Raw genomic sequence first — 25921 nt, 5'->3', positions numbered from 1 at the left:
AAATGGATGGATGGATGAGACAGAAAGATAAATAAAGGTAGATAAATTAGACAAGATAGATGATAGATAAATGGATGGATGAGATAGATAAATAAAGATAGAAAAATTAGACAAGATAGATTACAGATAAATGGATGGATGGATGAGATAGATAAATAAAGATAGATAAATTAGACAAGATTGATGATAGATAAATGGATGGATGGATGAGATAGATAAATAAAGATAGATAAATTAGACAAGATTGATGATGGATGGATGACAGATAGAACGACCGACAGACAGACAGATCGATCGATCGATGCATGACAAATACTAAACAAAACAAAAAAAAACCTATCAAAACCATTCCAGAATCAACATCGCACAAAACAAATCTGCATCAAATCGGATGACGGTGAAGCTCTGTAATTATTCTTTTATTTTCTGGGTTCGCAATTTTTATACAGAGGAAATGTTTCAAAAAGAGCCAGAAATGGCTGGGCGGGGGACACAGGCTGTAACCCTTCAGTATCCTCAACGCCGCCTGCTTTTTCTCCATCTCCGAAACCACAAGGTACCCAACCAATCGGGAAACGACGCACACACAAAAAAACGCTCCGAAAAGTATACAGAACGACACCCTTGTCTCTTGCCCAAAAGCGCGCCTCCGAGTTGACACCGGCACAGAGAGGCCGAGTTAGAGGGGGGGCCCAAGCGGTTTTAACTTTCCGTGGATAGGGCGGTGCTGTCTTCCTGATCGGCCCCCGCAGCTCCTCCCCTGTCTTTCCATTGGCTATCAGAATGGACCCTCCTCCGCGATTGCTTCCCGCAGATTGCCCTGGTTTCATTGGGCGGGGAGGGGAGGGGGAGCAAGCGGCGAGTTTGGCGCCTGCGCGGTGGGGGGAAATGTTGGGTATGGTGTGGCTGGCTTTGGCCGCTTGTTTCTTCGCCGCGATGTTGGTTCTGCAAATCCCGTCACTGAAAGGGTCGCCCGGGGCTCTCTCGCTGAACCTCGCCGGGATCTTTCAAGACCTGATCCGGTACGGGAAGACCAAGGCAGCCTGTGGGCAGCGTTCTGCCTTTCTGCAGACCTTTGATGTTCCCAAGAGGTAAACCAAACAGCTGAGCAGTTCTCTAGCGGCGGAATTCAATGAGATTAGAGCTGGAAGGGACTTTGGAGGTCATCTAGCCCAACCCCCTGCTCAAGCAGGAGGAGATCCTATACCATTTCAGACAAGTGACTGTCGAAACTCTTCTTAAAAAATCCCAGTGATGAAGCAATCACAACTTCTGGAGGCAAGTTGTTCCACTGCTTAATTATTCTTCCTGTTAGGAAATTTCTCCTTAATTCCAGGTTGCTTCTCTCCTTGGTTAGTTTCCAACCATTGTTCCTTGGCTTGGCTTCTGATGCTTTGGAAAATAGGTTGAACTCCTTTCTGGCAGCCGCACAAATATTGCAATACAGGAAGTCCTCGACTTACGACCACAATAGAGCCCGAAATTGCGAGACATTTAAGTCAATTTTGACCCATTTTACGATCTTTCTTGCCACCGTTGTTGTGAATGGCTGCAATTGATATGATAGTAACATGCTTGTTAAGTGAATCTCGTTTCCCCATTGACTTTGCTTGTCGGAAGGTTACAAAAGTTGATCACATGACCTTGGGACACAGCAACGGTCGTAGATATAAACCAATTGCCAAGCATCTGAATTTTGATCACCTGATTATGGGGATGCTGCAAAAGTTGTAACTGATACCAATCATAAGCCACTTTTTTCAGTGCCGTTGTAACTTTGAACGGTCACTAAAGGAGCTGTTGTAAGTCGAGGACTATCTATACTATTATCATGGCTCCCCTAATCCTTCTTTTCTCTAGACTAAGGTAAAGGTAAAGGTTCCACTCACATGTGCTAGTCGTTCCTGACTCTAGGGGGCGATGCTCATCTCCGTTTCAAAGCCGAAGAGCCAGCACTGTCCGAAGATGTCTCCATGGTCATGTGGCCGGCATGACTAAACGCCAAAGGCGCACGGAACGCTGTTACCTTCCCACCAAAGGTGGTCCCTATTTTTCTACTTGCATTTTTACATGCTTTCCAACTGCTAGATTGGCAGAAGCTGGGACAAGTAACGGGAGCTCACTCTGTTATGCAGTCCTAGGGATTCGGGAGCTCACTCTGTTAGGCAATCCTAGGGATTCAAATTGCCAAACTGCCGACCTTTCTGATCGACAAGCTCAGCGTCTTAGCTACTGAGCCACCTGTCCCTTTCTGTAGTCTAGCCAGGCCCAAATCCTGCAACCGGTCTTCATATGTTTTAGTCTCCAGGCTGTTAATCATCTCAGTTGCCCTTCATGCACTTTTCCCAAAGTCTCAACATCTTTTTTGTAACGTGGGAACCAAAACTGGATGCCTCCTAGAATGGACTCCGGAGTCCTTCCTGCTTCATCTTCCAGCCCATTGCTAAGGTCCTTTTGCAAGATGGGGTTGGTATAAATCCACACTCTGGAATGCACCTGAGCGTGAGCACAATGGTTTCCCCCTCTGCCCACGCGTGTCCCACATTCAGTCCAGAATTCCCAATGTGGGGTAGTCCTCGACTGACAACAAATTCATTTAGTGACCGTTTGAAGTGACAACGGCACTGAAAAAAATGCTGCCCCCCCCCCAACACAAGAATTAGATTGGGAACTAGTATGTTAAACTACAACTTGCTTAATTGATCATCTAAAAGCAAACCAACCACATTGTGGTTTGTCGCAATGTGCAGACTAACCCTGATTCCTTCTGCAGGTGGTTCTACCATTTTTATATTGTGTCTGTGACCTGGGATGGCTTCCTGTTACTGCTGTTTGTGCAGTGTGTGTTTTTCTCTCGGCCGTTTCCCGCCTGGCTTCAGGCTTTGCTTGACATTCTTGATGGAGCAAAGGAAGACAGAGACGTCCACCACTCAGAAAACGGTATGAATTCTTGTACTTGTATGTATATTATTTGGTGAAGAAGGTCCCAATATACTGTAGATTTTGCAGAATAGCTTCTCTTACGAAAGCTGGCAGGCCACAACATGCCATGACCCTGCTGGTGTTCAGAAAGACTTTGAGAAACTGGTTCTTTCTGCAGGCAGTTGGCCAAGAGGCTCTGTGAGCCTGTTTCAATGTGTAACATGTGAGCGGCTTCTTCTGGTGTGGTGTGTTTTTTATTAATGTCTGTCATATAGGTAGTCCTCAACGTACGACCACAAATGTTGAGCCCTATATTTTTGTTGCTAAGTGAAACATTTGTTCAGTGAATTTTGCCCCATTTCCTGTGACAGTTGTTAAGTGAATACCTGCACTTGTTAAATGAGTAGCAGTTATTAAGGCAGGGGTGTCCAAACTTGGGAACTTTAAGACTTGTGGACTTCAACTCCCAGAATTCCCCAGCCAGCCATGCTGGCTGGGGAATTCTGAGAGTTGAAGTCCACAAGTCTTAAAGTTCCCAAGTTTGGACACCCCTGTATTAAGGGAACCTGGCTTCCCCATTGACTTAGCAATACCGCCTAGGCTTATATACCGCTTCATAGTGCTTTTACAGCTCTCTCTAAGCGATTTACAGAGTCAGCCTATTGCCCCCAACAACCTGGGTCCTCATTTTACCGACCTCGGAAGGATGGAAGGCTGAGTCAACCTTGAGCCTGGTGAGATTCGAAGAGCCTGCAGTACCGCACTCTAACCACTGCGCCACCATGGCTCTTAGCTTGTCAGAAGGTCGCAACAGGTGATCATATGACCGCAAGACACTGCAACCGTCATAAATATGAGTCAGTTGCCATGTATCTGAATTTTGATCACATGACCATGGGGATGCTGCAAAGGTCGTTAAGTGTCAAAAAGTGTCTCCCCTTCGGGGAGAGGGGGCGGTCTAGAAATCAAATAAAATAAATAAAATAATAATAATAAGTCACTTTTTTCAGCGATGATGTAAATTTGAGCGGTCACTAAAGAAACGGTTATAAGACAACAACTAGCTGTATTTTGACGTTTTTAACCATCTATTTCAGGGGTGTCCAAACTTGGGAACTTTAAGACTTGTGGACTTCAACTCCCAGAATTCCCCAGCCAGCATGGCTGGCTGGGGAATTCTGGGAGTTGAAGTCCACAAGTCTTAAAGTTCCCAAGTTTGGACACCCCTGATCTATTTAGTCACTGAAAGTCATTTGGAACTTGATGTCTTTCATCTGAGACGGAAAAAAAATGTAGACAATGATCCCCTATTTTTCCCACCAGCAGTATTCTGAATGTTAACATGGGTAATATCTCTGAGGATTTCTTGTATCTCCTGTAATTTGGGGGGGTTGAATTTGACACCCCTACGACAAGGTAGCAGTTGTTTACACACTCTCTTGGTTGGTTTCCTAGGTGCCGAATTCCTGTCAGCCTTCCTGGTCTGCCTTTTGCTCTGGGTGAATAGCTGTCGACGCTTAAAAGAATGTCTTCACATTAGCATCTATTCTGGAGGTGTCATTCATTTTGCACACTACTGCTTCGGCCTTTCTTACTATGTTTTGGTGGGGTTTACAGTCCTGTGCCAGGTGCCAGCAAAGAGCAGAGAAGGTAAGGATCTCCTTTTGCATTCTTGCAATAAACTGTAGGAGAAGGACTGGCAGAGCCAGGGTAGGAGTAAAAAGAAGGGTCTTTACTCCTTACTTTAATGTCATTGCAGATCGTACAACGAAATTAAATGCCATCTTCAGGGTACATTATAACTATAGAAATAAAAACACAAACACACGTCCTTCACATGCTATATAATTGAAATTGAAAACCCCTTATATTGTATTAATATTGCACTATACCGTAGAATTCAATATGGTTACTGCCCTGGGATAGAAGCTGATTTTCAGCCTATTTGTCCTTGTTTTTATTGTCCTGTACCGTCTGCCAAATGGTAATAGTTCAAAAAAAAAAAGGTGCCCAGGATGAGATGGATCTTTAAGAATGTTTTGAACTTTCTTAAGGCAGCAGGAACTATAAAGCTCTTCCAAAGAGGGGAGAGGGCAACCAATGATCCTCTGGGCAATGACATTGACCCTCTGGGACGCTGTCCTGTCTGCCACTGTGCAATTGGCAACCAGACACAGGTGCAGTAAGTTAAAGTCCTCTCTGTGGTGCAGTGGTAGAAGGTCACCAGCAGTTTTGCATTCAGTTGTTTCCTGAGAAGTCTCAGGTAGTATAATCTCTGCTGGGCCCTATTCTACCAGTATCAAACTGGTATAATAGCACATAAGCACATAGGACACAGTCCGCTATTGGTTTCCCTCATTTCTAACTATTGGACTGATAGGTAGTTCTGCAGGTTTTTCCCAGATGCAGAAATTCCAGAAGTCATAGCTGGGGCTCCCGAATGCAAGATCAGATCTGCTACCATTGAACTAGGGTCATTCACTTCCAAATCCTTCAGTGGAATTAGGGGCAGCTTGAAGTTATGGCGTACATATCTCATGTCCTTCCCTAGGAAACAGGTCAAGCTTCCTTGAAGCAGAAAATTATTGTACCTGAAAAAGTTCAGTTGCATGTTTTGGGATTGCATCCAAGGCACCTATTATTATTGGCACTATCTTTGCTTTCTTTTGCCACAGTCGTTCCACTTCTATTTGCAAGTCTTTTTTATGCTGTGGTTTTTACCAGTTCTTTCTCTACTTGTTCTTTCTCTGATGTCTCCATGGTCCACTATCCAGACTTAAATTTTGTCTTTAAGTCTGTCCTGTTATATGGCAGATACCTGTTTGGATTCTAAAATCCCAGAGAACTTCAGCTTCTTCATTTTCTACTTCTTTGACTGTTTTATGGTTCCAGCTCTTCTGGCCTGTAGGCCAATGGTATTTCTTGCAGCTCTTCCAATGCACCATTGTTGCTACTTTGTCATGCTGCTCTTTGTAGTCAGTCGGTCCAATCTTCTTGCTGGAGCTAACCAGGTGATCCACTATTTCTTCAGCTTCTTTGCAATGTCATCATTTATTGTCTGTTGCTGTCTTCCCAATTTTAGGTTTATATACATTTCTTCTTCTTCTTCTTATATACCATTTCTAAATGGTATTTTAAAAATTCATGAATAATATTTTGCTTCAAATGGGCTAAAATTCAGACTTCAGGATGATGTAGAATAAATAACAGTAATATCAGTTTACTATAGAACACACTGCAATCTGAATTTAATAAAGCAAGAGGTTCAAAATATTTTAAATGAATAAATACATTCTGTCTCTCTTCATTTAGGCAAAGCTCACTCACTGACAATCTGCTGGTACCACGTTCTAGGACTTGTGATGTTCTTTTGGGCTTCTGTCCATCAACACAGATGTCATGTTATTCTTGCTAACCTTCGAAAAGATAAATCAGGTAAAGGAATGTCTATTCTAGTCAATATTTTTAAACCTTCCCCAGGTCCGTTTTATCGTTCAGAGAACATTGGTGATATTTAGGGAGAAAGCATACAGAACAAACAATATCACCAATGTTCTTTGACATTTGACCACTGGTGGTGCACGAGAATTTTTTGGTGGTCCACAGTAAAATTATTTGCATTTTTTATATTGCATTAAATCAGGGGTCCTCAAACTACGGTCCCTGGGCTGAATATGTACAATGAACGTTTGTGTTGCTGCAGAGAGTCTCCCCTTCAGGGTCTTTTTGTGCGGGTCGGAGGGGGGATAAATTCCGACTTGGGGTCTGCTTCAGCCTCCTGGTGCGGGGCTTTGGGCAAAGGCTGGAGGGAAGCACCACTGGTGGCCAAGAGTCAGAGGGCCGTGATACATGACTGTATCATGGCCTGGAATTGGCTGACCATCTCAGCCCGCTGAGTCTCCAGGTGCCGGTACCTGGCCTTGCACTCCCGCAGGTCTTCCCTCTGCTTGGAAAGCCTATGCTTGCAGTCCTCAGTGAGGTGCTTCTGCTGAGCCTCCTTCTTGGTCAGATCCAATTTGAACTGAGCCAGCTGTTTTGCCAACTCTTTCTCATGGTGGCTGCTTAGCTCCAACAACTGCTTCCAGTTGGGGCCCTTAGGAGCCCTGATAGGCAGGCCAGGAGTGGTGAGTAGAGACTGGCAAGGTACCCCTCAAAGTGAATGGCATTGAGCTGGCCACACCCACCCAGTCACATGACCACCTTGCCACGCCCACCCAGCAGATTAATAGGCAGATCATATTATGATATTAAATATGACATTCATATTAAAATTGTGAATGTAGTGGTCCCTGAAGTCCAAAAGTTTGGGGAGCCGTGTTTTAGATCGAGGGACTTTTTTGGCACTTTTCACCAGCATCTTGGTTTTGGTCTACATCAGAGCTGTTAAAGTGCCAGCTGCAGCCCTGATGCCTGAAGCACTGGCCATGCCCGAGCTCGGTTTAGCGAAGGGGGGGGGAGTCCCAATATGTCACGTGATGCCACCGTGATGATGTGAGTTTGACACCCCTGGTCTATATCAAAGGCCACTTGGAGAAGACCCATTATTAGCAACACAGGCCTAGGGAATTTGGACTACAGCTAAAGAGTAAGAGCAGATTTCATTCATTGGCTGTGCTAGCTGGGATGGTGGCTCTTGATGTTGGAAGTAGTTTGAAGCCAGATGATTGCAAGATGAGGCTAAAATATCCACTTGGGAAAATGTTTAAATGTAGGTTTCTTTATAAGCACAGGGGTGACATGTGAGACAGGAATATATTTTGGATGTGTGCAGAGGCACAGTAATTAAGACATCATATAATCCAGGAAAACAGGTTCTTTGGCCAAACTGGATATCCTGTCATTCACATGAATCATGGGTTAGAGAAGACTTGCTGCTGCGGGGAAAAAATAACAAGCAAATCTGATCATAGTGATGAAGATCCTACGAATTGATCAAAATAAGCACTTAGTTTTGTCTTGGAAACAAGTGGAAGCAACAAGGGAAACAACGAGTGGAAACAAATATATCCACTTGTTGATTGGCAACTATCATGGTTAGTGACCATTCATAAATAGAATCAGGAATGGGCTGGTGTGGGTTTGCACAGGTTCGGGCAATCCTCTAGGTAAGGATCTGCCCAATTCGGCAAACACACAAATCCCATCCCTGGCTCCTCCCCCCACCCCCACTCTTCCCAGGAGTCTCCATGCGGTCCGTTTGGGATGCTAGGAAAGTGCAGGGCCTGCGCGGAGACTCGGGGAGGGCAAAAAACGGGCCTCCTGGAAGTTCTAGAAGCCTGGATGAGGCCATTTTTGCCCTCCCAGAGGCTCAAGGAAAACGACCCCCACCTCCAGTGCTGCAGGAGACTGACTAGGCCAGGGGTCGGCAAACTTAAACACTCAAAGAGCCATTTGGACCCGTTTCCCACAGAAAAGAAAACACCGGGAGCCACAAAGGTCTCAACTGGAAGCCCCCTCTTCAGTTCTGGAGCTGACTGGAACTTAGAGTCACCATAGAGTCTCCTCCTAGCGCGGCGTACTTTTTCCTCTGTCTGTCATAACCGAAAGCCCTATCAATTGTGGAGACAACTGGAAAACTCTCCCCCTGCCATAGAGTCTTCTCCTGGCGCACTGTGCTTCTCTTCCCCCCCCCCCCCCCGAAGCTCCTCTCAAAATTGTGGCGGTGACGGAGCCACAGCAGAGGGAGGAAAGAGCCACATGCGGCTCCAGAGCCGCAGTTTGCTGACCCCTGGACTAGGCCATACCCACCATGGCCACGTCCACCCAGCAACCGGGCAGAGAACCCGTTGCTAAAATTTTTGAAACCCACCCCTGAATATGATGGTATTTATAAACAATTTATAAACGGTAAGAAAGGCAGGATAAAAAAAATAAATTTTCAGATTAGTGTGCATTTATGACCAAATTTCCTGCATCTAACAACAAAAGCCTTCCAATGAGAAACTGATTTAAGGTCTGGTCAGTTTCAGGCAGCAGCTCTTTAAACAATCTCTCTGGCCTGTGTGAGGGTTCAGAAAGGAAAAAAAACAGGTCAGGCACGTGACATTACCGAGAACTTTATCTGAATGACAGAACAGCAAGCAGATGTTCACCGCTTCTCTCCCTTGCTCTTTTATTCCCTTAGCAACTATTTTGCTTAATGGCAAAGTCGCTGGACCAGATTACAGTCACTGTAATGGAAAAGGGCCAAATAGAGCCAATGGATTTATTAAAGTTGTCGCCTGACTGGTTTTCCCCTCTCACTATCTAATTACATCACTAATTCTGCTCTCTAAATTCAACAGCTACTTTATTTCTTCTTCTTCTTTTTCTTTTTTTTAGGAAAGGTCTCCAGTTTGGATCATAGCATTCCTTTTGGCGATTGGTTTGAAATGGTGTCCAGTCCTCATTATTTTGCAGAATTTCTCATCTATACATCAATGGCTGTCACTTTTGGATTTTATAACTTAACCTGGTGGCTAGTAGTGACATATGTCTTTTTTAACCAGGCACTAAGTGCTGTTTTGTGCCACGAGTATTACTTAAACAAATTTAAGCACTATCCAAAACATCGGAAAGCATATTTACCCTTTATTTTTTAAATTATTTATATTAAGTGGAGTACGATTCTATATTTGAAGCAATTAAAGATCTTGAGATTGCCTGAGATGAAGTTATTATTACCAGCATTTTTTTTTCTGCTGAAATTAAATTATTGCTGGTTATTGCGATGGTGAACCTATGGCCCAAAGTGGCATGCAAAGCCATGTCGCCCGGCATGCACGGTCTTGCCTGCTTATTTTCTGGGTTTCTGGCACGCATGCGTGCACGCCGATCAGCTGTCCTTCACGTGCACAGCAGTGCCAAAAACCAGAGTGCGTGTGCATGCCGGCCAGCTGATCAATGGGCATCAGTGGCGGGTTTCAAATTTTTTTAGAACCTCTTCTGTAGGTATGGCCTGCTTTGTGGGAGTGGCTTGCCAGCCATGTGACTGGGTGGGCGTGGCCAACTTGTAAAATGTGAAACTCACTTAACAACACTCTTGCTTAGCAACCAAAATGTTGGCTCAGAAACTCTGGCATTTGAAGCACGCAAGTCTTAAAGCTGTCAAGTTACAGGACCCTTGCACCCCTAACCCTTTAGAAAAAAAAACCCGGGGTGTTCAAACTTGACAGCTTTAAGACTTGTGGACTTCAACTCCCAGAATTCCTCCTCCAGTCATGTTGGCTCAGGAACTCTGGCATTGAAGTGTGCAAGTCTTAAAGCTGTCAAGTTACAAGACCCTTGCACCCCTAACACTTCGGTGTTTAGTCATGCCTAACTTTTTGAAACCCACCACTGGTTCCGGATCCCCTTGCAACCGGTATGGTGCAACGCAGTGGTGGGTTTCAAATTTTTTTAGAACCTCTTCTGTAGGTGTGGCTGTACCGGGGCGTACCAGTCGTATCCCACCAATGGTAGTAGAGGGAGATGGTCAGTCTGTAAATATGATAAATAAATAGATCTCTAACATGCGCTGCAGGAATTTGCTGAATTGGGCATACTCATTGCACATGCATTCGGAGTGACAAGGCTGTTGGTTTTATCAGTCACTTCTACTACCTGAAGGTGCAACTGATTCATATTTATGACGGTTGTAGCGTCCTGAAGTCAACCTTTTGCAATTGTCTGAAAAGCAGTCTATGGGGAAGCCAGCTTCACTTTACAACCATGTTACTAACTTAACTGCAGCATTTCACCTAGCAACTGTGGCATAAACGGTTATAAAATGGGGCAAAAGTCATGTAACTATTGTCTCACTTAGCAACAGAAATTGGGCCTCAATTGTGGTCGTAAGTTAAGGGCTACCTATGAGGGCACTAATTCAAGAGCTATACATTTGCTCAACTCTAAGCTTTTACCAAAACTGCTCAAGGTGAATGCAGGAACTGGGTATGTCTAGTTTAATGAAAAGGAGGACTAGGGGAGACATGATAGCAGTCTTCCAATATCTCAGGGGTTGCCACAAAGAAGAGGGAGTCAAACTATTCTCCAAGGCACCTGAGGGCAGAACAAGAAGCAATGGGTGGAAACTAATCAAGGAGAGAAGCAACTTAGAACTGAGGAGAAATTTCCTGACAGTTAGAACAATTAATCAGTGGAACAGCTTGCCTCCAGAAGTTGTGAATGCTCCAACACTGGAAGTCCTTAAGAAGATGTTGGATAGCCATTTGTCTGAAACGGTATAGGGTTTCCTGCCTAGGCAGGGGTTGGACTAGAAGACCTCCAAGGTCCCTTCCAACTCTGCTATTGTATTGTATTGTATTTCTTACGTCAATATTTCAAAAAGCTTCAAATTGTATCCATTATTGGTAAGATTCCATTTCTTTTAATTGTTAAAAAAAGTTTGAAAAGGTAGTTACACCTGTCGCAAGTAGTAACAGCTGCACTTATTTATTTATTTTATTTTATCAGACTTATTAGTCGCCCCCTCTCTCCACAGGGACTCGGGGCGACGTACACAAGCAACGGTCTACGGACTACAAATGTATTATGTATTAAAATTAAATTATTAAAGCTAGATTAATGATTTGGAAGTACTAAACCTAATATCGGTTGGTGATTTACTTTTGTTGGGCTGCTGTGAGGAGGAAGAAAACCTAGAAGGGGACAAGAGCAAATAACCTTTGCATTGAACTGCCCTTTAAATTAGCAATTGAGTTCTACCTGCACTAATCTGAGAGATTAACCTGATTTGGGGCGTTAATTGTTGCATTTCCAAATGATCGCAGATTCCAAAACGCCTCCCTGCCAGCAAACCACAAGTGGGAGGAGCTCCGTCCTGACAGAACAGCGTCACGTGACACGCGTGATTGGCTGGCTCGCTCGTCCCCTCCGCCCCGTTCGCTCCGACGGGACAGCCGAACTGACGGGTTCTATTCTCTGACGCCAATCCCAGAGCGAGCGGGGAGGTTCCCCCCAATCAGGCCAGGGAACCCGCGGCGGAGGCGGGACGTCGCCAAGGCTTCGGGTTGAGTGACAAGGCAAGGCGGCTGGGTTGGGTTGCACGATCGGCCCGGAGGAAGCGGCCATGGCGGCGGGGCGGGTTCCACTCACTTCCGCCTGTGGCGGCCGCTCTTCCCGAGAGTGAGAGCGGGAAACGGCCGGGCTCCGGGACAGGCATGGCGGGGGTCCTGCGGCTCTGGCTGCTGCTGCTGCTGCTGCTGGCCGCGGCCTCCGAGCAAGACGTCGGCCGCGAGCGAGACTTGCCGCCTCACCAGGAGCAGCAGAAGCCGCCGCCGGCGCCGCACCAGCAGCCGGCGGTGCAAGGGCCGGACCTCCTCCGGGCTGAGGTGAGCTGAGGGAGGCGGAGGCGACGCCCTGGGAGCCGGCTTGGTACGGGGTGCCGCGGGGCTGCTGGAGTACTCCCGCCCGCGAAGGGGGAAGGAAGACTGCGGAAGGCCCCGGCTTCTCCTCCGTGGCTTCTCCTTCCCTGTTCCAACGGTGGATGGCGGCCCTTCGAGTCTCCGCCCTGGGCCGGGTGAAGGAGGGGATGGGAGAAGCCTTTGGGGATTGGAGGTCGCGACAGGTTTGATTCATCCAACTATGTATGTATACATACATACATACATACATACATACATACATACATACATACATACGTATATATGTATGTACACACACACACACAGAGGAGTCCTCAACTTACGACCACAATGGAGCCCAAAATTAATGGTGCTGTAGGAGGTTAGGACCCTCCCCTCTGCTAGAAAAATGAAATATTTTAGGAAATATTAAAAAGAACAGAATATTTCCCCTAAAAGAGAGGCAGAAATATACATATATACATATATATACACACACATATACAAAGGGTGCCTCACTGGCTAAGCTTGTCAATCAGAAAGGTCAGCAGTTGTGGCGGTTCGAATCCCTAGTCCCGCATAATGGAGTGAGCTCCTGTTACTTGTCCCAGCTTCTGCCAACCTAGCAGTTGGAAAGCATGTAAAAATGCAAGTAGAAAAATAGGAGCCACCTTTGGTGGGAAGGTAAAAGCGTTCCGTGCGCCTTTGACATTTAGTCATGCCGGCCACATGACAATGGAGACGTCTTCGGGCAGCGCTGGCTCTTTGGCTTTCAAACAGAGGTGAGCACCGCCCCCTAGAGTCGGGAAGGACTGGCACATATGTGCGAGGGGAATCTTTAACTTTATACATATATGCATACATATGTATACACACCCACTTGGAACTGAACCCAGAAGGACATTTCTTCCAACAGTGCTAAGTGAGACAGTTGTTAAGTGAGTTTTGTCCCCCTTTTACGACTTTCCTTGCCATGTTTGTTAAGTGAATCAATGCATTGGTTAAGTTACGGCCCACAGTTGTTATGTGGATCGGGCTTCCCCCCATTGACTTTGCTTGTCAGAAGGTTGCAAAAGGGGATCACGTCTCTCTCTCTCACACACACAGCAGTCGTCATAAATATGAATCAATTGTCAAATGTCTGAATTTTGATCATGTGACCATGGAAATGCTGCGGTGGTCATAAGTGTGAAAAACGGTCATAAGTCACTTTTTCCAGTGCCGTTGTAACTTTGGCCACTAAATGAACGGTTGTAAATTGAGGACTACCTTTATATATAGGCTTACGATCACGATTCTGCCCAAATGTATGTTTCTAAGTGTGACAGTTGAGTTTCTAAGTGTGACAATGAGATTTGTCCCCTTTTACGAGTTTTCTTGCCATATTGGTTAAGTCAGGGGTGTCCAAACTTGGGAACTTTAAGACTTGTGGACTTCAACTCCCAGAATTCCCCAGCCAGCATGGCTGGCTGGGGAATTCTGGGAGTTGAAGTCCACAAGTCTTAAAGTTCCCAAGTTTGGACACCCCTGGGTTAAGTGAATCACTGCAGTTGATAAGATAGTAACACATTTGTTAAGTGAATCTGGTTTCCCCATTGACTTTGCTTGTTAGAAGATCGCAAAAGGAGATCCCATGATCCCTGGACATCTCAACCATCATAAATATGAACCGGTTGTCAAGTGTCTGAATGTAAATCACATGGCCATGGGGATGCTGCAATGGTCGTAAGTGTGAAAAATTGTCATAATGTAAGTTGAGGACTACTTACACATACAATATACATACTGTCCCACGGGTTCTGTTCTCCCTTGGTTGTACTGGTAGTCCTTGACTTACAACAGTTCGTTTGAAGTTACAACAGCCCTTAAAAATGTGACTTATGATCATTTTTCACACAACCGTTGCAATATCCCCATAGTCACTTGATCAAAATTTGGGTGCTTGACAACTGACTCATATTTATGACAGTTGCGGTGTCATAAATATCAGGATCATTGATCCTTTGCAAACTCCTGAAAAGCAAAATTAATGGGGAAGCCAGATTCATTTAACAACTGTTTTAGTAACTTTAACAGCTGCCATGATAAACAACTGTTAAAAATATAATTAGATCATTAAATGGGGCAAAACTCACTTAGCAAATGTCTCGCTTGGCAACCACAATTTTGGGCTCAATCGCGGACTACCTGCAATGCCCGCATTTCATTTTCTGAAATGCCTCATCTCATAGAAATCGTAGGAGACTGCAACGAAGAGAGTCCTGTTGGATCTCAGAAGGGGGAAAGAAATCAGAAGACTGGTAGAGTATCCAGCTAAAAGCATTTTATTAAAATGCCTGGCCTTTCCTAACCTATGCGCTCTTTATCCATATGAGACATGCTTAGCTTGTTTTATATACTCATCTGACCAATGGGCTATTGGCGAACTGCAGACAACACCCAGTATTAATAATTTATGGTTCACATCTTCCTAAAATTACTTAAATCTATTTTACACCTTGTTTTGGGGAAAAAAGTGATATAGTCTCTCTAGGAACAGTTACACTGTCTACTATGTACCTAACGGCTGTTAGTTTAATTAGGCTGATTAGGACACTGATGTTGCCAAATTGCACAATCAATTAGCTCACATGTTACAGATCATGGTGACCTTTCAGCAAGGTAACTTTTCAAGGTCTTGAAAAGTAAATATATTTCAGTGATTTCATCGTTGGAATTGGATAATGACAGTTCAAATTGTGTTACACAATGTTTTTTTTCCCAGTTACTGTTAGAAAGTCGTGGACTTGCATAATAATTTCCGAGTGTGAAATGACAATAATTTGCCATTTTATGAATATGCAGCCCATTAGTTTAACCAATATATCTTAACTGTTTTTCTAAACAGACTATACATTTACTGTTATGTATCAATTTCTTATTTCTTTCAGTTGTGCTGAATTAAATATCTTGCCATAATGCCTGCATAGTGTTGACTGCTCAGCACTTCTTGGAACACAATTTTATAATCATAGATGTTTCTGTTCATTCAGGCATTGTTTAATCAGATTTCATGAGAAGTTCTAAACTATTAAAAGGTGACTTCCCTCATATTCCTTTGCTATAAATTATAAATTGAGGTTTACCACTCATTGCTTAAACAAAAAGGAATGACCAACTTAAATTTTAATATAGACTAGACAACCTATGACTTCTTGGGTTGTCATTTCGGAGATATTTCTTTGCCAAATGCCTTCCACAATAACAGAGCTTCTAATGTAATTTAAAAGTTCTTAAAAATTCAGGGAGATATTCAGAGATGCATCCACCTTACAAGTAACCAAGTAGAATTGTATAGCACAAATATCAGGAATTGACCATGGGAATTGTTTTATAAGCTATAAGCTTAAGTTATAAGCTGTTTTATAAAATTTGCCAAATTTCAATTCCATGGGATTCATGGGTGCCAAAATTTGGACACATTCTGTAAGTTGGGCCATTCAAGGTATCTTGGTTGGAAAAATTTTGCCTTATAATGGACTATTTTGCCTAGTTAAGGGTAACGACTCAAAGTTTTAGTAGTATTTTGATTATCAAATAAAAGCAAGAGTGTCTTTTTTTAAAAGTACGGATTTTATAGTCTCAGGATAATTTTGTCTTCAGAAATAAAATGTGAATTGAAGTTTCATGCACTTTCATCTACAAGCTAGTGTTTCATGGTAGGGCGAATCTCTGAATTTTGACAAAGAGCAGACAGGGTTTAACATGTTGGATGCATTTGCGTGATAACATCAGCTTTTATTCCTGAACTATGATAGCACCTGGTTGGGAAGGTTTGAGACAAATAAGAACTAGCTTTCTCTGGGATCTACGACAATATTTGTAATAAAAGAAAAACACTTAGCCTGTCAACAATCAGCTTGTAGATGAAAGTGCATGAAACTTTGATTCACATTTCATTTGTGAAGACAAAACTATCCTGAGACTATAAAATCATTTTTTTTTAAAAGACACTCGCAAGTATTTGGTAATTTCACTTATTTAAAAATAGAACTTGCAGTTGCTTTACTTTTCTTAGAATTCTATTTCTAGAATACTATTCTAGAAATAGCATAGTATATTCTAGAATGATATTCTAAAACTACAGTTGTATTTTAATCTCTGTGTTAGGATATGTAGTTAGCAGATGTATTCAAAAAGAACATGTAGGTAATCCTTGACTTATAACCATTTGTTTAGTGGCTGTTCAAAATTAGAGTGGCACTGAAAAAAGTGACTTGTGACTGTCTTTCATACTTACAACCATTGCGGCGTCCTCTCCATCTTCATGTTATCAAAATTCAGAGGTTTTTTCAACTGGCAGGTATGCATGATGGTTTCAGTGTCCTGGGGTTATGTGACCAGCTTTTGTGACCTGACAAGCAAAGTCAATGGGGAAAACCAGATTCACTTAAAAACCATGATACTAGCTCAACAATTGCATTGTTTTACTTAATAGTTGTGCAAGAAAGGTCGTAAAAGTGGACAACACTCACTTAACAACTGTCTTGCTTAGCAATTGAAATTTTGGACTCAATTGTGGTCAAAAGTCAAGGAATACCTATATATATATATTACCTTTAAATAGTGAGATAAAATAACTTGGATTTAGAAGGTCAGCAGATAGAAGAAGAATATTATATTGATCTCAGTTCTGGTGACAGTTTAGATATGACTTTGCATTAGAGTCCCAGCTATCTGGAAAAAGTACTTGGCTTGAAATCCAAAGATCATTTTATTCATTCATTGGTCTGGTCTGCCATTGCTCTTTTTGAAGCAGTATTTGGAAAAAGGTGGTTGTGATTGGGGGATTTGATTGTGAATATTTTTTAAGGAGATGCATCGAATGCCTCTGGCTTAATTCTCCCTATTTAAATAGGTTTCTCATTTTACTTTAACAAACTGCTTTTATGAAATATTTACTGTCTTTGTTACAATCATTTGTGAAATTATATTTTGGATCTTATATGCATTTGTGAAAATTGCTTGTTATGAATGTTTATATTGTATGTGGTCACAAATCAGCAATTATCTAGGTGATATAATATACCAAGCTAGAAATGGTCATTTAAGGCATATAACTCTCTGGTCAGTAAAGTGAATCTTGATGAACCACTCTTACTGTTACGAATTTTTGTTCTTGATATTTAATAGAATTGCTTTTCTATTACTCTAAGCCCTTATTTGGGGACAATAGTTGATTTTGAAGAAATTCTATGTGACATATATTCAAGTACTTGAAAACAACTATTGTATCTGCTTTCTGTATTTTTTTTTCTCAATGCTACATATAGTTAATTCCTTCAAATATGCCTCATAAATAATTAGTTAGGTGAATTAAAGGTAAGTAGAAATTTGTTGGGAGTGACTACAATTTATTGTTGAAGAAATGCAGATAAATTGCAGCTACGGGCAAAGTGCCATAACAATAAAATATGAAAAATAGAATGCTAACGAGTCAACATCTAAAGTTCAGATCATTTTTGGACTTTTGTTTCAGCGGGGATAAATAAAAACCTTGATGAAACAATTTACATTAAATACCAAGGAGAACAGCTGAACATGAAATGATTGTTTTATAATATATTAAATTTGTATACTGCCTGACTCTGTGACTTTGGGCTGCACATAGGTTTGTGTTTACGGAAAACTTAAGGAATATTCCAAACAATATTGTAAGAAATGCTGTTTAAGTTTGTGGTTTCTAAGTGTTGATACCAACTTCAGATTTATAATACCATAACACTTCTAAGTTTAAAAAGATTAGTCAAATATTTTATATACTTTGATTTAAGGCCATCCATGGACAAGGTGACCCTCAAAATTTTAACAAAAGTGCCATGAAAAAAGAGTGCCGCCTGTATATATGTACTTTACATGGGGCTACCCTTAAAGAAAAAGTATTCGGAAGCTACAGCTGGTGCAGAAAGTAGCAACGTGGGCAGTTCTTGGAGCCCCCATGTTTCACCACTGCTCCTTGAGCTATATTGGTTGCCGGTTTGCTTCCAGGTAAAATTCAAGGCATTGGTTATTACCTTTAAAGCCCTGTATGGCATGATCCAGGCTACTGGAGGAACTGTCACACTTCATTGGGATTGGCCGATCCCACCTCTGCTGGCAGAGTGGGCATGCTAAGGACCCATTCAGCTGAGGAAATATGATGGGCAGGCTCCAGGAGAAGAGCCTTCTCTGCTGTGACCCCTGAGATTAGATCTGCCTTGACCCTCCTGATCTTGTGTAAGGGCTTGAAGACCTGGCTCTGCCAGCGGGCCTGGGGCGCCAATGGGGGTGTGTGTGTGTGGTATCATTCTCATGTGGTTAGAAGATTGAGAGACTGCCCTATCTTCCCCTGTGATCGTCGTACTCCCACCTTTTAATCTTTCAATGATAAAGTATTTTTAATCTAAATTTTAACTGTGATTATTACAGTCTTATCTTTTTAGTGTTTCTGATTTTCATGTTTGTAAGCTGCCTCCGGACGAGATGGGCGGCATATAAATCCAATAAATGAAATAAAATAAAAGGGCTTTCCCATATGGTACTTTGACGTTCTGCTTATCTATGGATGTGCTTGTACATGAAAATATGAGTACTTTAAGGAAGTATTGTATATACTCTCAGATGTGTCCATCCCCAGGTAAACTGAACAGGGTGGTTTATTTTGGCACTTAAGCTTCTTGGCTAATTCATCAGGAAAGGAAAGAATTTGTAAGGGCCCTTTTCCATACTATCCAATGGACTGCATTTTTCTTAGCATGATGTTGGCCTGATAAGGAACTGATTTCCTTAAAACTTGGAATAAAAATCATATTATTTTTCTTTTCAGAAAGGACCTACCCTCGTCGTTCCCGTCCATTTGGTTAGTGAAGAGTCTTCAGATAAAACTAACCTAGGATTTATCCATGCATTCGTGGCTGCGATTTCTGTCATCATTGTTTCAGAACTGGGGGATAAAACCTTCTTCATTGCTGCTATCATGGCAATGCGTTACAATCGCTTAATAGTGCTGACGGGGGCTATGCTGGCCTTAGGGCTGATGACGTGTCTATCTGGTTAGTCCTTTTGTCTTCTATTTCCTAGAACGTAGTGGGAATGTGGTATATGTACTGAATGTGGGAGAGAATGTAGCATTACAGAGAGAGATCAATTCAGCACAAGAAACCACTGGATGACATCGCCAGGTCTCGCTGCTTTAGCAGAGTAAGGAAGGTACTTAGGGATGATCCACACCCTGGCCAGTATCTCTTTTCACTTGTGCCATTGGGCAGAAGACACAAAAGTATAGCCAGCCAGAAAAACAGGTTTAAAAACAGCTTCTACCCATAGGCCATCAGACTCCTAAACACAACCACAATCACTCCACGTACCTATGGAAACTAGTTTCTTTCTTTCTTTCCCTAATTACTTGTAAAAATTGGGAATTCTGTTCTGGATTGCACCAGTAGAGGCTACACCAATTTCGTTGTATACATGATGTACAATGACAATAAAGGCTATTATTAATAGGGACCTGTGAAAAATTTCAGTTGTGAAAAGGCCCAGTTTAAACTAGGTGGTTTCATTTTATCAGAAATGGCCCTGTGCCATTCTGACATTATGGAAAGCATTGGAGCACTTCTGTTTTGAATTTGAAATACTTTGCACTCCTTTAGGGGAGGCCTTCTTACAATAGGAAGGCACTAGAGGCCATAGATTTTGGTGTTGAAGGAAGATTTTGACTAGCCATTTGGCTTTTGTTTTGGTTTTTTATATTAGCTTTAATTGTTTTCTTTTTACTTGTAAGTCACATAAAGTCTCTATCGTTTGATCAATCTAAAAATGTTATGCAATAAAAGAGACTACCCTCTCTGTGGGTAGGTGGACCTACCTTGAAAGTCTTCTAGTCCAGGGGTGTCCAAACTTGGGAACTTTAAGACTTGTGGACTTCAACTCCTAGAATTCCCCAGCCAGCCATGCTGGCTGGGGAATTCTACGAGTTGAAGTCCACAAGTCTTAAAGTTCCCAAGTTTGGACACCCCTGTTCTAGTCCAACCCCCTGCTTAGGCAGGAAACCCTACACCATTTCAAACAAATAGTTATGTAATCTCTTAAAAACTTCCAGTGTTGCAGCATTCACAACTTGCCTCCAGAAGTTTTAAATGCTCCGGAACTGGAAATTTTAAAGAAGAGATTAGATAACCATTTGTCTGAAGTGGTGTAGGATTTCCTGCCTAAGCAAGGAGGTTGGACTAGAAGACCTCCAAGGTCCCTTCCAACTCTCTTATTCTATTATATGCCCTATTCATAGTTATTGTAAATTAGAATTACTGCAAAATATAGTGTAGGAATATTTTGGCTATTGCAAATACATTAGTGTTAATTTTTATAAATTGACCTTTTCTTGGAAAAATTTATCTGTATTTCAGCTAGGTAAAAATGTGGGAAATAATATTGTGTATAATACTATATTAGTGTATATTAATTCCATGGGATGAATTAATATATACAGGACTTTTTTTTAAAAAAGTGCTTAGACGGTAGAAATAAATCAAGTCTGCTTCATGGAAAACCTAAATTATTTGCTTTTCTGTTTGTAGTTTTATTTGGTTACGCTACCACAGTAATTCCTAGAATATATACCTACTACGTGTCAACAGCACTCTTTGCAATTTTCGGTATCCGAATGCTTCGTGAAGGCTTGAAGATGAGCGCAGATGAAGGTCAGGAAGAATTAGAGGAAGTTCAAGCAGAACTCAAAAAGAAAGATGAAGAAGTAAGTTAAAGTTTATAACCGTGTTTCTCGACCTTGGCCATTTTTAAGATGTGTGGACTTCAACTCACAGAATTCTCCAGCCAGCATGCCTGGTTAGAAACTATTAGTTTGGTATTTGGTTAATACTTCTTAAATGATATTCTTAACAAGTACCTATTTAGTACTTAATGATATGAAGGCTGTGCAAAGATCCAGACTGAAGAAGGAAAGGTGATTCAAAGGGCACCAATCACTACTACCTGTTTTGACCGAGGCTTCCCAAGAGCAGGAAGCAAACTCCTGGTCCCAACAAAAAACCCTTTTATTAATTGACTGTGAATTCTGCTCATTCACATCCAGCAAAGTCTTTCAAGGGAGGATTTACAGTCACAGACCTTATCTGGCTTGGAAAGCTGCCAGGCCAATATCTGCAGAACCTGACAAGGAGTCTTGGAGAATCAGGAACCAATTAAGCAAACTAATTGTTTCCTGCAAACTTCACTCCCCTTTCGCTCCTCTTTTATTTCCTCTGGGAGGGGCCATTCATCGTCGATCTGTGGCCTTACTCCCAAGTCGACCCCTGTTCTTTAGCTGTTTCCTTCGTCTGGCAACTCTGTGCATGCGCACACTGGGAACAGGCTCCAGCTGTTTGTCTGCCTCACTGATGTCTGACTCTGAAGGCAGCTGATGACTGGCATACGGCTCTGGCCCCCTCTCTGCCTCAGACACAGAGCCCTCATCAGAGCCTTCCCCAGACTCCAGGACTGGCCCATGTTCCTCCCCAACCTCCTCACTGTCTGAATCTGCTGCCAGCTCTGCTGGCCACTGGCAGGCCACAACACTACCTCCTTAAAATGAAAGATGTCTTGTGGTGTGTTTGTCCAGGAAAAGAAACAAATCCCTACTGCCATATGGAATTCTTGCTTCCTTGCACTTTTGGAATCACTTTTTCTCCCTTGAATCCAAATTGCTGCATAAGATCACTAAATTAGGGAGGGGAAATGAGTTACCTGATACCTCTGAGTTACGACTCCAAGTACCCTAGGTATCTTGACTAGTGCTAAGAGCTATTAAATCCTGTAGTTAGGTAATTTCAAAAGACCCACCTATTGTTCCTCGTAGGATTAGCTGGATGGATGTCCAAAATTAGCAGTGGATCAGTCTTTATCAAGACATTCAATTCTGGACATTTTTGTTGGTATTTTTATTGCCAGCATATGCCACTCTATCACCATAAGAGTTGATATGATATCGATATAGTATTGTAACACTTCAGTGTCAGAATTGTTTCCATTTGTGATTATTTCTGAAATCAGGATTGTAGCTAGAATTGCCATTCCGTTTTAAAATCAGATTATCCATTCCTTTATATCCATTGAATATTCTGTTTCCAACCAAGGATGGATTGTAAAAGGAGAAACCTTTATAGCCAGCAAAAACGTCAGGATTTAGCCAGAGTTGCAAACCTAGATTAGTTGCAGCAGCTGTCTCATTCCTGCACCCATCACTCTTATGATGAAGCATTAATTATTTAATTGTTAGCTTGTATCTATTTACATTGGTACATTTTGTAGATTTACATTTGTAAAGCGGATCATTGCTTCTATCACTGATGTTGATTCTTTGGCTCTATTTCCCGAGTGGTCTAACAGCTTTTTTTTTTGCAAGCTCCAGAGAATGAAACTCTTAAACGGCCCTGGAGACATGGAAGCGGGTACAGGCCCTGCAATACCTCAGAAGAGATGTCTGCATTTTATTTCTCCAATTTTTGTGCAAGCATTCACTTTAACATTCCTGGCTGAATGGGGCGACCGCTCCCAGTTGACCACCATTGTCCTGGCAGCAAGAGAGGTGAGTCAACTGTATAAGAAATGTACATGATTAGAAGTTACAGAGCGAAAGGTTCAGGTTCTGATTAGGTATAGATAGATTAATAGTGTGATTTGAGCCTTAAGCGGTGTAATAAGTCATCTTCCCTTGGGATCTGACCAATTTAAAAGGAACAGTTATATGGCTTGCTCCATGGAATGTACTCAATAGAGTTGACTTACCTGAGAAAGGACATTACCTTGCATATATCTGTGCAGAGAAGCGATGGGACCTGCAGTCGTAAGACTGCTTTTGAGACCCATATGGCTTTGATTTTATATTCCATATGTTAAATTGTTGCTTACACGGACGTTGCAAGGCACACCATGGAATCTGACCCAAGAGAAACTGTAGTTCAGCTTATATAAGTAACCTCTGAAGACCTGGAAGTACAAGTCTCTGTAATTAGTTACTGTGTTTTTTTGGTTTAATATTAATACATTTTTATTTCTTGGCACTTTTATTCTGTCCAAGTGGTTACGTTACATTAGGGGGCAGAATTGGTTCCCCTACTGATGCTGAGGTGAGCATTTAAACTGAGTAGGAAAAGCACCTTTTGTTTCTAGTTTTCTCATTTTTTAAAGGGATTGTGATACTTTCTGTTATCTCAGGAATGACATTCTAGTGAATTCTCTCTGGTCATGAACTAAGGCTGGATGTGGCTGACGGTACATTCTCTGTGTGTTTTTATCTGTTTGTGGCCTTTGAAAGTATTAGTGGCTCCTTTGTAAGCAACTGCAGCAAAAAACTGTAGCTTTTCAAATAGCACTGAACTGTTTTCCATTTTTGACACAGGACCCCTACGGTGTGGCTGTGGGTGGAACACTTGGGCATAGTTTGTGTACTGGCTTAGCAGTGATTGGAGGAAGAATTATAGCACAAAAAATCTCAGTTCGAACTGGTAAGTTCTGGACAGGAAAAGAAAACTGTCTATTTGCAAACAGGGAAGGCGAGTTGTTTTCTAACCAGGAAGAGATTGAAAAACCAGTTTGGTCTAGTGATTAAGACGCCAGGCTAAAAAACAGGAGATTGTGAGTTCCAGTCCTGCTTTAGGCATGAAAGCCCTCTGGATGACTTTGGGCTAGTCATTCTCAGTCCAACTAGCCTCACAGGATTTTTGTTGTGGGGGATATAGGAGTGTTGGATATAAGTTATCTATAACATTAATAAAGGGGACCGCCTTGAATCAGTTTCACTAAATGATGCAAATTCCAGTCCAGATTACTTCTATAAGTCGAGGGCTATCTGTAATAATACACTTTTAGTCCCCTTCTTTCCCCTGGAAAGGCATGCAAAAATTAATATTATCACTAGCAGTTCTGTAGATGTTGTAAAGCTGATGCATGGGACATATGGTCTTAAAAACCTGCCCACATCCTTCAGTTTAGGCGTGTCCAAAGTAACCGATGCGTTAAAATGTTCTACTGTTTGTTAAGTTAGTGGATAATTGGTTCCAAGAAAACTGAAATAGGTAAATTTTGTCTATTTACTATATCCTCTTTAAGTTCAGGCTCATAATTTAGAATGTGGGTTTCTTAGATGGAGAGGGGAAATTATGTTTAATCCACTGTCAGTCAGTGTGAACAGGCCTGAGCAGATATAAACCGGTAATCTTGACATGAAACTTCCTATACGGTCTAATTTTCCAATTGGTTCAAGATCAGTTTTTCAAATGTCTCTCATTTATCCATTTACTGAAATATTTATATTATTTAGTCTTTCTCGATAGGAATACGCAGTAGACAAAAGTGACATTTTTTCCCATTTATTTATTGGTTGAAATTATACAACCATCTCACATACATGCGTGTGGGTGGTTTATAGGATTAAAAAACACATACACACAATACAAAACTAATTAAAAAAAACCTAAAAAGAATTTAAAAATATAAAAACCAAAAAGGGAAAGTACATGTTTCCTATGAAAGCCATCCGCCAAGATAAGGTCTTTTGTAGTTCAAATTTTGCTGAATTGCACAAAAATCATTTGATGTGGATTATTTCTTATAGTATATAAACATTAACTAAAGCTTGTCGTTTATAACTCCTTAACTCTGTCCATGTTGGAAATATATAGAGTGTCTTGATTGATTAGATGCTGCTAAGAAGTAGAGGCATGAAAGTAATTTTATAAATACAAAAAAAAAAGTCTTGTGAAATTTTGTCCTTTATATAAGTTCTAACCACCTGGTTATTTTTTTTCTTTTGCAGTGACAATCATAGGAGGCATTGTTTTTTTAGCATTTGCATTCTCTGCACTATTTATAAGCCCAGATGTTGGATTTTAGCAGGACTTTTTCCTCCTTTTCCTTGAAATACAAAATTAGAACCAGTGACTGCCATTCGGCTTCCAGTATATAATGTACAGCTACTTATTCAAACAAGCACTGAAGGTGGAATGCTCTAATTTTTATAGCCACAATTAGTTTGATATGTTTTGTAGATACAGTATCTGCTGGACAATTACATGATCTATATATATTGGGAATAGGAATAATGTACATTTTCTTACTGTACCGACTCAGATCAACTGAGGTTCAGCTCCTGAAATTTTGTGGAGTTATTTTATTTGCAGATGTCCAAAAAACACTGCTTGAAAAAAAGCCCTTCGATTTTATTTCTCAAGTACATGATCCCACAATCAGAAATGAAGAGCTGTGCCAACAATTAAGTCATCTATTCAAGACATTGAACATGGTGGAAGAATCAGGATACGGAATGTGCTAATTCAGAAATGGTCTCACAATACAGAATCCATCTAGATATTTACAGATCATTTTTTTTGTATTTTACTGAACATTTGATGCATTTTCAGATTAAAATATTCTTAAAGTGGTTATTGTTTTGTTTTTAGTAAGTATAGTAATATGGAGCAAAATGGATAAAAAATAGGTATTTCCTATTCTAGAAATGCAATTAAAATGCGTTTTGGTTTCATTCAGAGGAAAATAATGTGTACTGTTCAATATTTTTAGTGATTGTGCCCATTTCTTTTTATTCCAGTACCTTTGATGGATAAATATTTCTGCGGTTCCCCATGATTGCTATTGTTTTTAAT

General features: G+C 41.6%; 2 protein-coding genes across 2 annotated transcripts; both read left to right on the top strand.

Moving 5' to 3' along the window:
- Positions 1-852: 852 nt before the first annotated feature.
- SRD5A3 (steroid 5 alpha-reductase 3) lies at positions 853-9565 on the top strand. Its single transcript, XM_081959166.1, has 5 exons — positions 853-1091; positions 2774-2940; positions 4378-4572; positions 6235-6357; positions 9244-9565. Exons 1-5 carry the CDS (start codon positions 889-891, stop codon positions 9501-9503), a joined length of 948 nt encoding a protein of 315 aa, XP_081815292.1. The 5' UTR covers positions 853-888; the 3' UTR covers positions 9504-9565.
- Positions 9566-11930: 2365 nt separating this feature from the next.
- TMEM165 (transmembrane protein 165) lies at positions 11931-25698 on the top strand. The gene is made up of 6 exons (XM_081959314.1): positions 11931-12233; positions 19090-19315; positions 20840-21015; positions 22663-22845; positions 23659-23764; positions 25075-25698. Exons 1-6 carry the CDS (start codon positions 12063-12065, stop codon positions 25149-25151), a joined length of 939 nt encoding a protein of 312 aa, XP_081815440.1. The 5' UTR covers positions 11931-12062; the 3' UTR covers positions 25152-25698.
- Positions 25699-25921: the final 223 nt, after the last annotated feature.

The sequence above is a fragment of the Natrix helvetica genome (assembly GCF_964273705.1).
Source record: "Natrix helvetica genome assembly, chromosome: 7".
Lineage (NCBI taxonomy): Eukaryota > Metazoa > Chordata > Lepidosauria > Squamata > Natricidae > Natrix > Natrix helvetica.
The sequence above is the reverse complement of the archived record's forward strand: the minus strand, read 5'-3'. Positions and strand labels throughout refer to the sequence as shown.